The 14,651-nt window shown below is 44.9% G+C and overlaps 1 protein-coding gene and 1 long non-coding RNA gene across 3 annotated transcripts; one reads left to right on the top strand and one right to left on the bottom strand.

The window, feature by feature from the left end:
* The first annotated feature begins 3,197 nt into the window (after positions 1 to 3,197).
* LOC121878653 lies at positions 3,198 to 3,884 on the top strand. The gene has a single exon (XM_042384976.1). The coding sequence runs from the start codon at positions 3,198 to 3,200 to the stop codon at positions 3,882 to 3,884; it is 687 nt and encodes a 228-aa protein (XP_042240910.1).
* A 651-nt stretch (positions 3,885 to 4,535) lies between these two features.
* On the bottom strand, positions 4,536 to 8,844 carry LOC121878652. Of its 2 annotated transcripts, none has more exons than XR_006091199.1 (3): positions 8,169 to 8,844; positions 7,865 to 8,047; positions 4,536 to 4,664 (listed from the first exon to the last, which is right to left on the bottom strand). It is a non-coding gene; the product is annotated as an uncharacterized LOC121878652 (long non-coding RNA). The 2 variants fall into 2 exon arrangements; XR_006091200.1 differs by having other exon boundaries at positions 7,865 to 8,373; positions 8,651 to 8,844.
* Between the last annotated feature and the right edge of the window lie 5,807 nt (positions 8,845 to 14,651).

Raw genomic sequence — 14,651 nt, 5'->3', positions numbered from 1 at the left:
GTAACATTCAGAAAACATGTATACTGTAGTAGTTACACATTCTTTAAATAACATACTTTCGGTTATTGGTTTCACAATATGGTGCACACACTAAATCATTAATACAAAATATAATTTCCCATACACAAATAATTCACATATAACAATAAAATAGAATATCATTCACTATAGGTTATCTGAATTTTGGTCATTATGAAGTGGTAATCGGTTATCATACAATTAGAATGTGACACGGCAGGAACAATGACTGGTGAGGCAGGAACCAGGGCCGCCGCTTCCATTACGCGAGGTTAGCAAATGCTAAGGGCGCTAAAGATGCTAAGGGCGCCAACAGATAGTGTCACCACCACAGCTCCATTCTTCACAGCCAACAGATACAGTGTCACCACCACAGCTCCATTCTTCACAGCCAATAGATACAGTGTCACCACCACAGCTCCATTCTGCACAGCCAACAGATACAGTGTCACCACCACAGCTCCATTCTTCACAGCCAACAGATACAGTGTCACCACCACAGCTCCATTCTTCACAGCCAACAGTAACAGTGTCACCACCACAGCTCGAATGTGCTGCATCCAGGGCTGCACCTAAGAACATAAGGAGTCTGCAATAGGCTGGTTGGCCTGTGCATGGCAGCTCCTGTCGAGAGTTACTACCACTATCATCCATGAATCTATCTAGCCTCCTTTTGAAACTTTCCAGAGTTCCCGCACCACCCTATTTGTGAACCAGTTTCTTCCTATCTCCCTCCTAAACCTAAACTTATCCAACTTGAATCCGTTGCTCCGAGTCCTATCCTGCTCGGATATTATAAGAACTTTATCTATATCCCCTTTATTGATTCCTTTCACCTACTTAAATACTTCTATCATATCTCCCCGCACTCTTCGTCTTTCTAGGGAATGCAAGTTAAGTTTCTTTAACCTATCCTGATATGGAAGGTTTCCAAGTCCCGGAATCATTTATGTCATTCTTCGCTGCACCGACTCAAGTGAATTTATATCCATTCTATAATAGGGGCACCAGAACTGAACCGCATAATCGAAGTGCGGTCTGACTAGCGCAAGATATAGTTGCAATAAGACCTCTGCACTCTTGTTACTTACACTTCTAGATATAAAACCCAATACTCTGTTTGCCTTATTTCGAACATTAGCGCACTGTTTTCTAGGCCGTAGGTCCGGGCTTACAGGTACCCCTAGGTCTCTTTCACAAGTCGACTTCTCTAGGTTGATGTTGTTAAGGCTGTATACATTATAAGTATATGTTCTTCCAATATTAAGTACGCTGCACTTGCTGGTGTTAAATTTCATTTGCCATTTTTCAGACCACCCCTGCAGTATATTTAGATCCTTCTGTAATGCATTTGCATCCTGCCCTGAATTAATTTGCCGCCCTATTATGGTGTCATCCGCAAACTTGCTTATGTCACTGCTGATCCCAGTATCTAGATCGTTTATGTAGATTATGAACAAGAGTGGGCCTAGTACTGACCCCTGGGGAACCCCACTGGTTACACGGCCCCACTCAGATTTAACACCATCTACGCTGACCCTCTGAGTTCTATCGGTGAGCCATGATTTTATCCAATTTAAAACTTTCCCCTCGATACCATGAGCCTTAATTTTTCTCAGAAGCCTCTGATGCGGTGCTCTGTCAAATGCTTTGCTAAAGTCTAAGTAAATAACATCGTAATTTTCGTCATTATCTACTACCTCGAAGACTTTCCTAAAAAACGTTAGCAGATTTGTTAGACAAGATTTTCCCTTTGTAAACCCATATTGAGAGTCGTAGATTAAGGTTGCACTTGTTGACCCTACCGACTGGCCATCCTCAATGTCCAACCAGGAAAAAAGCAGAACTTGTTCGCAGAGGACCTTACAAGTTGATCTTAAATATGTGTTTCCAAAAAAGGATGGGAGAAGATGTCAACATGATTACTTTCGCCGAATCTTAGTAAATGGAGAGAAGATCCAAAGAAGTTGGCTAATGTATTTGGTGAAACAGGATAAACTTTTTTGCTTCTGTTGTAAAATGTTTTCTACAAAACATGTTAGAATGGCTGAAGAAGGCATCAATGATTGAAAAAATGCTAGTCATTTGCTCAGCACACATGAAAGTAGCATAGAACACACTAAAAACATGACAACATAGAAGGAACTGGAGGTCAACATTGCAAGAGGAAGGACGATAGACAGACGGGAAATGGAAATGTTAATGGCTGAGTGGAACGGGTGGCGCCAAGTCCTCACTAGACTAATGGCGATTATTCAGTCTCTAGCTGAAAGCAATTTGGCTCTAGAGGGTCAACCGAAAAACTTAACTGTCAATCCAATGGTATTTTTCTCCAAGAAGTGGAACTTTTGGTTAAATTTGATCGTTATGGAGAATCATTTAAGTAGGGTTGAAAGTAATGCAGGCAATCACAGTCACACTCACTACCTTGGCCAAATGATCCAAAATGAACTGATTAACATTATCAGTGCAAAGATTACTGAGAGAATCATGGACGATATCAAAGCATCGAAATACTTCTCAATTTTAGACTGCACCCCTGATTTGAGTCACAAAGAGCAACTTTCTTGAAGACAAGCCAACAATAAAGGCGCATTTCTTGGGGTTCCTTGCGGTAGAGAAGTCTACAGGGCTAAATTTGTCATGACTTCTACTCGGAAGACAAACAAATGAACATTTCTTTTGAGGATTATCGAGGTCAATCCTACGACAATGAAGCAAATATGAGAGGAAACATCAAAGGAGTTCAAGCCAGGCTTCTTCAACAGAATTCTCGGGCCTTATTTGATCCTTGTGGTGCCCATAATTTGAATTTGATATTAGGCGACGCTGCCAAGAGCTCCCTAAATGCAACTTGTTACTTTGGATATTTAACGAAAGTATTCACATTGTTTTCAGTCTCTCCTCAGAGGTGGCAAGTTCTTTTAAAACATGTTAATATTAATCTGAAACCGTGGTCAGACGTCAGATGGGAAAGCCGAGTAAAAAGTGTGGAGGCAATTAGATATCAACCTGCGCAAATCAAAGAAGCGCTTTTGGAGCACAGAGAATCTGCAACTGACCCTGTCGTCAAAGTTGAGGCTTAATCGTTGGCAGAGGAAGTAGGGTCATACCGTTTTGTCATTTGTTCAGTTGTGTGGTATGATATACTCAGCAAAATTCAGCACGTGAGCAAACTAATGCAGTCGAGTACGATACAGCTCGGCGTGGCTGTAGATCTGCTCAAAAAGACCAGAGATGATATTGTCAGCTACAGAAATACAGGTTTTGCTGATGCACTAACTATTGCTAAAGAAATCTGTGAAGCGATGAGCGTAGACACGGTGCTGAAACAGAAGAGACTAAGAACTAAAAAATGTCACTTTAGCTATGAGTGTGCAGACGAACCTGTCAGCGATGTACTCAAGAGGATGGAGACTACATTTTTCAATGTGGTAGTGGATACTGTGATTTCCTCTCTTAATGAGAGGTTCAAGACCTTGGGCGAGGTGAATGAAAAGTTCAAGGTATTGTTGGGGTTCACCGACATGTCTGACAAAGATATTGTCGATCACTGCCAAACCCTCAGCAACACGCTTACTCATGGGGGAAACTCAGACATTGATGGAAGGGAACTGGCCATGGAGCTGCAGTGTCTCCCAGATTTGCCTTCCAAGAGAATGACAATGGATTTTCTCACCTTCCTGCATGAAAAGAAACTTACTGAAGTATTCCCGAACTTGTGGGTAGCTCTGCGGATCTGTGCAACTCTCCCTGTAACGGTGTCGGCAGCAGAGCGGAGCTTTTCTAAGTTAAAACTGATAAAAACTTATTGCGATCCACAATGGCGCAGGAACATCTTAGTGAGTTGGCCATCATCAGTGTGAACATTGCAGTGTCTAGACTCTCTAGTTATCGTATGACGATGTAATCGACGAATTCGCTTCCAGGAATCAAGTTAACGGTTATAAGCAGGCACGTAGCGAAAACGAGAAAACGGCGGAATCCAGAATGTCATGACATGTTAATTGAATTGCTTAATGTTTAAATACAATAGTAGTTTGATTTTGAGTGTTTCTTTACAGTCACTTTTCATGCCATTATTGTATTGTGCTTAAGAGTATTTGCTAATTAATGTATGTATTAGCAAATTAAAATAGATCAGTGTAAGGTAAACAGTTTCTTCAATATGGTACCTGGATTACTTTGTGGGCAAACCCAATCGTGAAGTGGGAGGCGGGTGGGGACGCCAGCTGCAGTCCTGCTAAGGGCGCCAAATAGGCTGGCGCCGGCCCTGGCAGAAACAATGACTGGTGAGGCAGGAAAACTGACTGGTGAGGCAGGAGCATTCACTGGTGAGGCAGGAACAATGACTGGTGAGGCATAGTTGATGGCCCTAGGGTTGGAACAGGGAAAACTGCAAACAGTCAGTATAAGGTAGGTCACTGCTGCCGTTTGATTTTTAGACATCCAAAGGAGATTGAGCAATGGTATCAATGGGAGTGCATACAACTGTATAAATCAATAAATATTCTCACCTACTGCACATTCCACAAGGAATTATTTCTTCATCTACTGGGTGATTGCGGAAAGTCTCGTAAAAATCATCAGCCACTGCTAACTCGGCCCTCAAGTTTTCGGTCTTTTATATCTCTGTTTTTATATTTCTGAAAGAAAGAGAAGAAATTAATGCTGTATAGCAATAGCAACAGCATTGGCTTTTATAATGCTTTCATCACCAATGCCTATGAGCAAAGGGGATGCAGAACAGACTAATATCATTTACTGTACATATATGCATCACAAAAGAAATATATGACGGTTTTGTAGAATTTTACAATACAGCAATATTTAAAGGGCCTGTAGACAGTTTTAAAACCTGTAAATTTGCCATTAAAAATTGAGTACAGAAACATGGTTATACTTTACGATGCTGTTGTGCACTTACATCAGTAGATCGAAAACAAACAAACAAAACATTTTTTGAAGTAGGCCTTAAATACTGTAGCTACAGTCATATCTGCAAAAAAATTATTATATGATAATATATATAGATATGAGGATTTGTATGCTTCTGACAAGTCTTTTGAGGTGACCCTTCAAAAATTGAACAGACCTGTTTGAAACTTGTCTTGCCAGAATATTTGGGCTTGCCAGGTGTGTGGGGGAACCAGCCCCAGACTTGCACATTTTTCTTGGTGCACGTCGTGGTCGTAAAATGTTGCTATATAGAGTTATATGCTGCATAGCTTGGGTCTAGGACAATTGCCCCCCCCATTGCCAGTGAGTAACTAGCACAAAACATGGAAATAACCTAACTAACTTGAAATAGCCTAGCCTAGCCTTACCTAACAAAATATTAAATATGACCGATCTACAATTTTTTTTCACTTGACCATAAATTATGAGTCGTCATTTTGTGTATATAATTATTAAAAAAAAAAAGAAAATATAGCACTATATCTTAGTGTTCCATGATTGTGTCAGTTATTCACTGGCAAGGAAGGGGGGGGGGAGTAATTGTCCAGAGGGCAGTTGTCCTATGGGGGGGGGAGGGGGGTAATTGTTCTGAAACCATATAGCTTGTATATAGTCAGGGTAAAAATTGGCATTACAGATTTCAAACAAGAGAACCTAAAAGTATGGCAGAGGCACCTATTTACTGTTATACCCTCCATACCAGTACCTTCCCTATGAATTCACATTTTTATCAGATAACTCTTAAGAGAAAAATCAATCAATAGGCATATAGATATTATGAAAGACATAAAAAACCCATTTAATTTTATATACAACTCAGAGATATGAAGGAAGGGAAAATGGAGAGGTGAGATGGGAGCTTTCCTTCTGTCTACTTCGGTAGGAGGCGAGCTTCCTCACATGACCCGTCACTTAAATACTCTAATCCTACTTAATTTAGTAACCTAATGGAAAAACACCGTACATTAATAAGCATATACTCTACTTCCTTTTTAAGTGTCCGTAGCTCCTCTTGAGCTGCTTGGCTGTGCGAGGGAGTTGGTCAGAGTTGCTGGCGTTGAATGAGGCAGCAATTTCACCCCAGGCCTCTCTTTTCCGCATTTATTGTGTTGCTAGTAGACCTGCTATGAGCTGGGTAATGGATGCTTGGTCAAGGTCACCTACTACGAGGCGAAACACGCCCGTTGGACGACGGCGTGTGTGTGGGGGCGCGCCCAAACATTTTTGGGCCGCTCCACCCACCCAACCGAGGTAGCGACGTGTGCGCCCAGAGAAGCGTGCGCCGACGAGTCGGCATGCCGCTCATTATTTGGTGTGAAGTTTGAGTGGGGCAGTATATCTATCAAATGTTAACGCAGGTGCCCCAAGACTAGCTCAACCTTTATCATTTGTGGGGACATGGGCTCAAGCGGGTGGGACCCACTATCATCAATTGTTAGGTGAGGATAGAATGGGTCACCCTGTTTGCTTCGAGTTTGTGGCAAGAACTATTCTTAGTTTGCTCGAGTACTAGAATGAGACATGCACCCCGGTCATGTTGAACCACGAGCTGTTATCGCATTGACTGGTGGAATAAATCTCGGTCAAGACACGATGGGCCACTGCATTGAAGGCTGCAGCATATGCTGTGACGGAAACTGTAATGGCTACGTGCACGCCCAGAGAAAAACTGCTGGAACGTGTTCGCCCAGAGAAGCGTGGCGACGTGCGCGCCCAGAGAAGCGTGGCGACGTGCGCGCCCAGAGAAGCGTGGCGACGTGCGCGCCCAGAGAAGCGTGGCGACGTGCGCGCCCAGAGAAGCGTGGCGACGTGCGCGCCCAGAGAAGCGTGGCGTGTGCGCCGAGAGACCAAAGCGTGTGAGGCTTTGATTTCTCATGGACTAATCAGGAGTATTTCACCTCATAGTAGGTCACCGCGACCCGTAGCCGGGGACGTCGAAGGTTCGGTCGGATTGGCACCCCACTGCCGACTCTCTCAGCTCGTCTGAGTGGGGGGGAGGGGGGAGTTCCGCACGACAGGGGGCAACCGCCAGTATCCTGGCTGTCCTACGACAGTCGTAGAGAAGAGCGCCGCCTCCACCTCGACTGTGGGGGTTCGCTCTCGCGATGTGCAGAGGGTCGGTGATCCACCCGACCCACCTCGGAACACGGACCACGGAGTCTAGCGTGTGTGGGAGTCGATGGGCTCACTGAGCCTGAAGGCGAGATGAAGGCAACAGGCGCCTGGTGCGTCCTGGGCAGACCCCCAACCAACCACCCCGACCGCGCTCGCGCGGCAATACGCCGGGTGAGACCCTGGGGTCTCACCCGGCAAACGCCGCGCGGGCGTGGCCAGCAGACCCGGTTGAGGATCTGCCCGGCCGCACCGAGGCGTCCGTTGGAACCTCATCTCGCTTCAGCTAAGTCGGCGTCCCATCGGCTGAAAAGTAACACGCCCGTTGGACGACGGCATGTGTGGGGGCGCGCCCAAACATTTTTGGGTCGCTCCACCCACACAGCCGCATACAAGCTGAGGTGGCGACGTGCGCGCCCAGAGAAGCGCGGCGACGTGTGCGCCCAGAGAAGCGCGGCGACGTGTGCGCCCAGAGAAGCGCGGCGACGTGTGCGTCCAGAGAAGCGCGGCGACGTGTGCGCCCAGAAAAGCGCGGCAACTTGAGCAAAATATTAGCCGCTATACTTCCGACGGCTTTTTTAACTTAAGAAATTTTTTGACAAAATAAATTAATGTAGATTTATTTACTTTAAATCAAATTATTTAATTGTAAAATGTAAGAAAATAAATTTCTAACAGCATGTATATACTTTTATCCTATTCACCACTGATTGGCTTGTTAGCCGCTTGGACGATTGGTCACGTCTGTTACGCATGCCCAGGCTCCTGAATGTACCTGAACCTGCTCCAGTGTTGGTGAGGCAGGAGCAAGGACTGGTGAGGCAGGAACAATGACTGGTGAAGCAACAATGACTGGCGAGGCAGGAGCATTCACTGGTGAGGTAGGAGCATTCACTGTCGAGGCAGGAACAATGACTGGTGAGCACAGTTGATGGCCCTGGGGTTGGAACAGGCAAAACTGCAAAAAGTCAGTATAAGGTAGGTCACTGCTGCCGTTTGATTTTTACACAGCCAAAGGCGATTGAGCAATGGTATCAATGAGAATGCATACAACTGTATAAATCAATAAATATTCTCACCTATCTGCACATTCTATAAGGAATTATTTCTTCATCTACTGGGTGACTGCGGAAGGTCTCGTAAAAATCACCAGCCACTGCTAACTCGGCCCTCATCAGTGATGCTGTTAAGGCAGTTTCTTCTGAAGCTTTTAATATTTTTTTCTCGTGGACCACCACCTGTCTTTTTAAGCTTTCGGTCTTCTATATCTCTGTTTTTATAGTTCTGAAAGAAACTATAGAAATTAATGCTGTATAACAATAGCAGCAGCATTGGCTTTTATAATGCTTTCATCACCAATGCCTATGGCCAAAGGGGATGCAGAACAGACTAATATCATTTACTGTACATATATGCATCACAAAAGAAATATATGACGGTTTTGTCGGATTTTACAATACAGTAATATTCAAAGAGTGTATATAGTTTAAAAAATGTAAATTTGCCATAAAAATGGAGTACAAAAACATGGTTATACTTTACGATGCTGTTGTGCACTTACATCAGTAGATCGAAAACAAACAAACAAAACATTTTTTGAAGTAGGCCTTAAATACTGTAGGCTACAGTCATATCTGCAAAAAAATTATTATATGATAATATATATAGATATGAGGATTTGTATGCTTCTGACAAGTCTTTTGAGGTGACCCTTCAAAAATTGAACAGACCTGTTTGAAACTTGTCTTGCCAGGTGTGTGGGGGAACCAGCCCCAGACTTGCACATTTTTCTTGGTGCACGTCGTGGTCGTAAAATGTTGCTATATAGAGTTATATGCTGCATAGCTTGGGTCTAGGACAATTGGCCCCTCCCCCCATTGCCAGTGAGTAACTGGCACAAAACATGGAAATAACCTAACTAACTTGAAATAGCCTAGCCTAGCCTTACCTGACAAAATATTAAATATGACCGATCTACAATTTTTTTTCACTTGACCATAAATTATGAGTCGTCATTTTGTGTATATAATTATTACAAAAAAAAGTATGAAAATATAGCACTATATCTTAGTGTTCCATGATTGTGTCAGTTATTCACTGGCAAGGAAGGGGGGGGGAGTAATTGTCCAGAGGGCAGTTGTCCTATGGTGGGGGGAGGGGGGTAATTGTTCTGAAACCATATAGCTTGTATATAGTCAGGGTAAAAATTGGCATTACAGATTTCAAACAAGAGAACCTAAAAGTATGGCAGAGGCACCTATTTACTGTTATACCCTCCATACCAGTACCTTCCCTATGAATTCACATTTTTATCAGATAACTCTTAAGAGAAAAATCAATCAATAGGCATATAGATATTATGAAAGACATAAAAAACCCATTTAATTTTATATACAACTCAAAGATATGAAGGAAGGGAAAATGGAGAGGCGAGATGGGAGCTTTCCTTCTGTCTACTTCGGTAGGAGGCGAGCTTCCTCACATGACCCGTCACTTAAATACTCTAATCCTACTTAATTTAGTAACCTAATGGAAAAACACCGTACATTAATAAGCATATACTCTACTTCCTTTTTAAGTGTCCGTAGCTCCTCTTGAGCTGCTTGGCTGTGCGAGGGAGTTGGTCAGAGTTGCTGGCGTTGAATGAGGCAGCAATTTCACCCCAGGCCTCTCTTTTCCGCATTTATTGTGTTGCTAGTAGACCTGCTATGAGCTGGGTAATGGATGCTTGGTCAAGGTCACCTACTACGAGGCGAAACACGCCCGTTGGACGACGGCGTGTGTGTGGGGGCGCGCCCAAACATTTTTGGGCCGCTCCACCCACCCAACCGAGGTAGCGACGTGTGCGCCGAGAAGCGTGCGCCGACGAGTCGGCATGCCGCTCATTATTTGGTGTGAAGTTTGAGTGGGGCAGTATATCTATCAAATGTTAATGCAGGTGCCCCAAGACTAGCTCAACCTTTATCATTTGTGGGGACATGGGCTCAAGCGGGTGGGACCCACCATCATCAATTGTTAGGTGAGGATAGAATGGGTCACCCTGTTTGCTTCGAGTTTGTGGCAAGAACTATTCTTAGTTTGCTCGAGTACTAGAATGAGACATGCACCCCGGTCATATTGAACCACGAGCTGTTATCGCATTGACTGGTGGAATAAATCTCGGTCAAGACACGATGGGCCACTGCATTGAAGGCTGCAGCATATGCTGTGACGGAAACTGTAATGGCTACGTGCACGCCCAGAGAAAAACTGCTGGAACGTGTTCGCCCAGAGAAGCGTGGCGACGTGCGCGCCCAGAGAAGCGTGGCGACGTGCGCGCCCAGAGAAGCGTGGCGACGTGCGCGCCGAGAGACCAAAGCGTGTGAGGCTTTGATTTCTCATGGACTAATCAGGAGTATTTCACCTCATAGTAGGTCACCGCGACCCGTAGCCGGGGACGTCGAAGGTTCGGTCGGATTGGCACCCCACTGCCGACTCTCTCAGCTCGTCTGAGTGGGGGGGAGGGGGGAGTTCCGCACGACAGGGGGCAACCGCCAGTATCCTGGCTGTCCTACGACAGTCGTAGAGAAGAGCGCCGCCTCCACCTCGACTGTGGGGGTTCGCTCTCGCGATGTGCAGAGGGTCGGTGATCCACCCGACCCACCTCGGAACACGGACCACGGAGTCTAGCGTGTGTGGGAGTCGATGGGCTCACTGAGCCTGAAGGCGAGATGAAGGCAACAGGCGCCTGGTGCGTCCTGGGCAGACCCCCAACCAACCACCCCGACCGCGCTCGCGCGGCAATACGCCGGGTGAGACCCTGGGGGTCTCAACCCGGCAAACGCCGCGCGGGCGTGGCCAGAGGCAGCCGGTTGAGGATCTGCCCAGGACGCACCAGGCGTCCGTTGCCCTCATCTCGCCTTCAGGCTCAGTGAGCCCATCGACTCCCACACACGCTAGACTCCGTGGTCCGTGTTCCGAGGTGGGTCGGGTGGATCACCGACCCTCTGCACGTCGCGAGAGCAAACCCCCACAGTCGAGGTGGAGGCGGCGCTCTTCTCTACGACTGTCGTAGGACAGCCAGGATACTGGCGGTTGCCCCCAGTCGTGCGGAACTCCCCCCTCCCCCCCACTCAGACGAGCTGAGAGAGTCGGTAGTGGGGTGCCAATCCGACAGAACCTTCGACGTCCCCTGCTACTGGTCGCGGTCACCTACTACAAGGCGAAACACGCCCGTTGGACGACGGCATGTGTGGGGGCGCGCCCAAACATTTTTGGGTCGCTCCACCCATTGGCCAGCTGCATACATAAGCTACAGTCATATCAAAAAAAAAAAAAAAAAAAAAAAAAAATATATATATATATATATATATATATATATATATATATATATATATATATATATATATATATATATATATATATATATATATATATATATATATATATATATATATATATATATATATATATATATATATATATAGACTGGTATGCTTCTGACAAGTCTTTTGAGGTGACCCTTCAGAAACTGAACAGAAACCTTTTTAAAACTTATCTTGCAGAATATTTGAGCTTGCCAAGTGTGTGGGGGCACCAGCCCCAGACTTTGTGCACGTCATGGTTGTAAAAAGCTGCACAGCTTGGTTCATGTACAATTGCCCCCCCCATTGCCAGTGAATAACTGGCACAAAACATGGAAATAACCTAGCCTAGCCTCACCTAACCTCACCTACCCTAACTTTAACTTAACCTACCTAACCAAATATTAAATACGACTGAGCTACAATTTTTTTTCACTTGACCATAAATTATGAGTTGTCATTTTGTTTATATAATTATTACTACAAATAAACCACTAATTCATAGTGTTCCATGTCCTACCCTCCATACCAGTACCTTCCTAATAAATTCACATTTTTATCAGATAACTCTTAGGATAAAAATCAATCGATAGGCATATAGGCATATTGTATATAATTTATTTAAGTAGACATAAACACACTTATTTTTATATATAACTCAAAGATATGAAGGAAGGGAAAATGGGGAGGCGAGATGGGAGCTTTTTGGGCCGCTCCACCCACCCAGCTGCAAACAAGCTGAGGTGGCGACGTGTGCGCCCAGAGAAGCGCGGCGACATGTGCACTCACGTGGTAATGCGCGGGGGAAGGCCCTTTTCCCAGTGGGGGGAAAGGGTCTCAACCACGCAAACGCCACACGTGCACGGCCAGAGGCAGCCAGTTGAGGATCTGCCCAAGACGCACCAGGCGCCCGTTACCTTCATCTCGCCTTCGGGCTCAGTGACCCCATCGACTCCTACACATGCTAGACTCCGTGGTTGTTGTCCCAAGACGGGTCGGGTAGATCAACGACCATCTCGCAGGGAGGCAGGACACCAGTGGTTGCCCCTCTCGCAGTTCAGCCAGGACACGGGAGGTAGCTCGCCACCCCCCCCCCCTCCCTCCAAGATGAGCTGAGTCATTGACGGTGTACCAATCCGACCGAGCCTTTGACGTCCCCAGCTACGGGTCGCGGTGACCTTATTACGGATTTGGTTCAGTCTACGTTATTACGTTTAATTAACTTAGGCTGGTTAAGTTAGGTTAGTAAAGTTAGTTGAAACCCACCCACAACAACTTGCTTTACTTGCTGTATTTACTACTACTACCACTACTACTACTAATTTTCTCTAATAACCAATAGGCATGTAGTCCTGTATATTTATACTGTCACTACAACTAATATTAATTTTACTCGAAGACCAATCTGTCCACTCAGTACTCACGAGCCCTCCTTCACACACAGTCCTCCAGAGCCCTCCATCACAGTCCTCCAGAGCCCTCCATCACACACAGTCCTCCAGAACCCTCCATCACACAGTCCTCCAGAACCCTCCATCACACAGTCAGCCAGGCCCCCCACACACCCTCCACTGCCGAGTGTAGAAGCACGGTGTTGAGTAGTTTATGGGATGACCATAATAGCCAAGATATATATAAGTAACTTAACTGATGAGGCTGAAGTAACATGCTGGGTGTTAAATGTTGCTCAAGGTTCTGTCACTTCTCCATTGGCCTTCACATACATCAGCTGTCACCTGCAACATGTTTAAAGTTGGCATTTATGTAGAATGAATGTTAAACATACAATATCCATCTACCACTAAACAACATGTAGTTAAACTGTCGTCAAATGTACATAATTTTTCAAAAATTAATTATTTACAAAAGTCAAATTTAACTTTTCAAAATTAACTTATGAATTCATGATCAGTTAACGTAAGTGACAAAAAAATACTGAATTTATGTCTTGGAATAGTTTATCTTAGGTTAGGTTATGGTTAGTAAAGTTAGTTGAAACCCACCCACAACAACTTGTTTAACTTACTATGTTTACTACTGCTACTAATTTTCACTAATAATCAATAGGCATACAGTTCTGTATATTTCTACTGTCACTACAACTAATATTAATTTTACTCTAATATCAGTCTGTCTACAGATCGTCCTCCATAGCCCTCCAACACAGTCCTCCAAGAGTGTCCGCCAGGCCCCACACACTGATCACTAGGTCTACACACAGACCTATTAGGCCTCAAACAGTCAGCAGGCACCCCCACCCCCCACACACCCCCCACTGCCCAGTGTAGGAGCAGTGTCGAGTGGTTTATTGGATAAAGATACTAGCTAAGATATACTGTACAAGTAACTTAACTGATGAGGCTGAAGTAACATGCTGGTAGTTAAATCTTGCTCGAGGTTCTGTCACTTCTCCATTGGCCTTCACGTACATCAGCTGTTACCTGCAACGTGTTTAAAGTTGTAATTTACGTACAATGAAAATTAAACTTGCAACTAGATCACATGTACTTAAACTGTCCCCAACTGTTTACATAAATCATTACCTCCACATTAGTTTACCAATACAGTACGACTACACTATACTATACTGTACTGTACTGTACTACACTGCTTCATGCACTATACATAAGGTTTATTACAGCTGACTAGACCTTCCCTCCCTCATGCCCCCTTAAGTGTCAACACCCCACACCCTCTCGCAAAACGTTAAATAACCCCACCACAAGCCCAACCCACCTTCACTCTCAAAACGTTATACGACCCCACAACAAGCCACACCCAGCTACACCCTCACAAAACATTAAACGACACCACAGGAAGCAACATCCACCCACAACCCCTCACCAAACATTAAATGATACCATAGCAAGCTACGCACACCCACACCTTCACACAAAACGTTAAAATTGACCTGAAGGAACACCGTTGTGTATTGTGAGAAGCTTCACTCGTGGTCTGTTGGCCCCACATACTGCTCCACACTTCACTTGTGTCCTCATACTGCACCTCACTGACCACATACTGCACCACACCAATAACAGAGGGTTTTGTACTGGAGTTGAATCTGCAGTCATTCCATGATCTGAAAAAGAAAGATTCGCCAACACATTGTAATACGTAGATTGGCTTAGGTTAAATTGATCTTCAGTTGAAATAAGCTGGGGGATGAATCTTCAGGCGAGCCAAACATTTTAACATTTTCCAGAGGTTAATTAGATG

The sequence above is a fragment of the Homarus americanus genome, unplaced genomic scaffold (assembly GCF_018991925.1).
Source record: "Homarus americanus isolate GMGI-L3 unplaced genomic scaffold, GMGI_Hamer_2.0 scaffold57837, whole genome shotgun sequence".
NCBI lineage: Eukaryota > Metazoa > Arthropoda > Malacostraca > Decapoda > Nephropidae > Homarus > Homarus americanus.
This window is presented reverse-complemented; position numbering and strand designations above follow the sequence as displayed.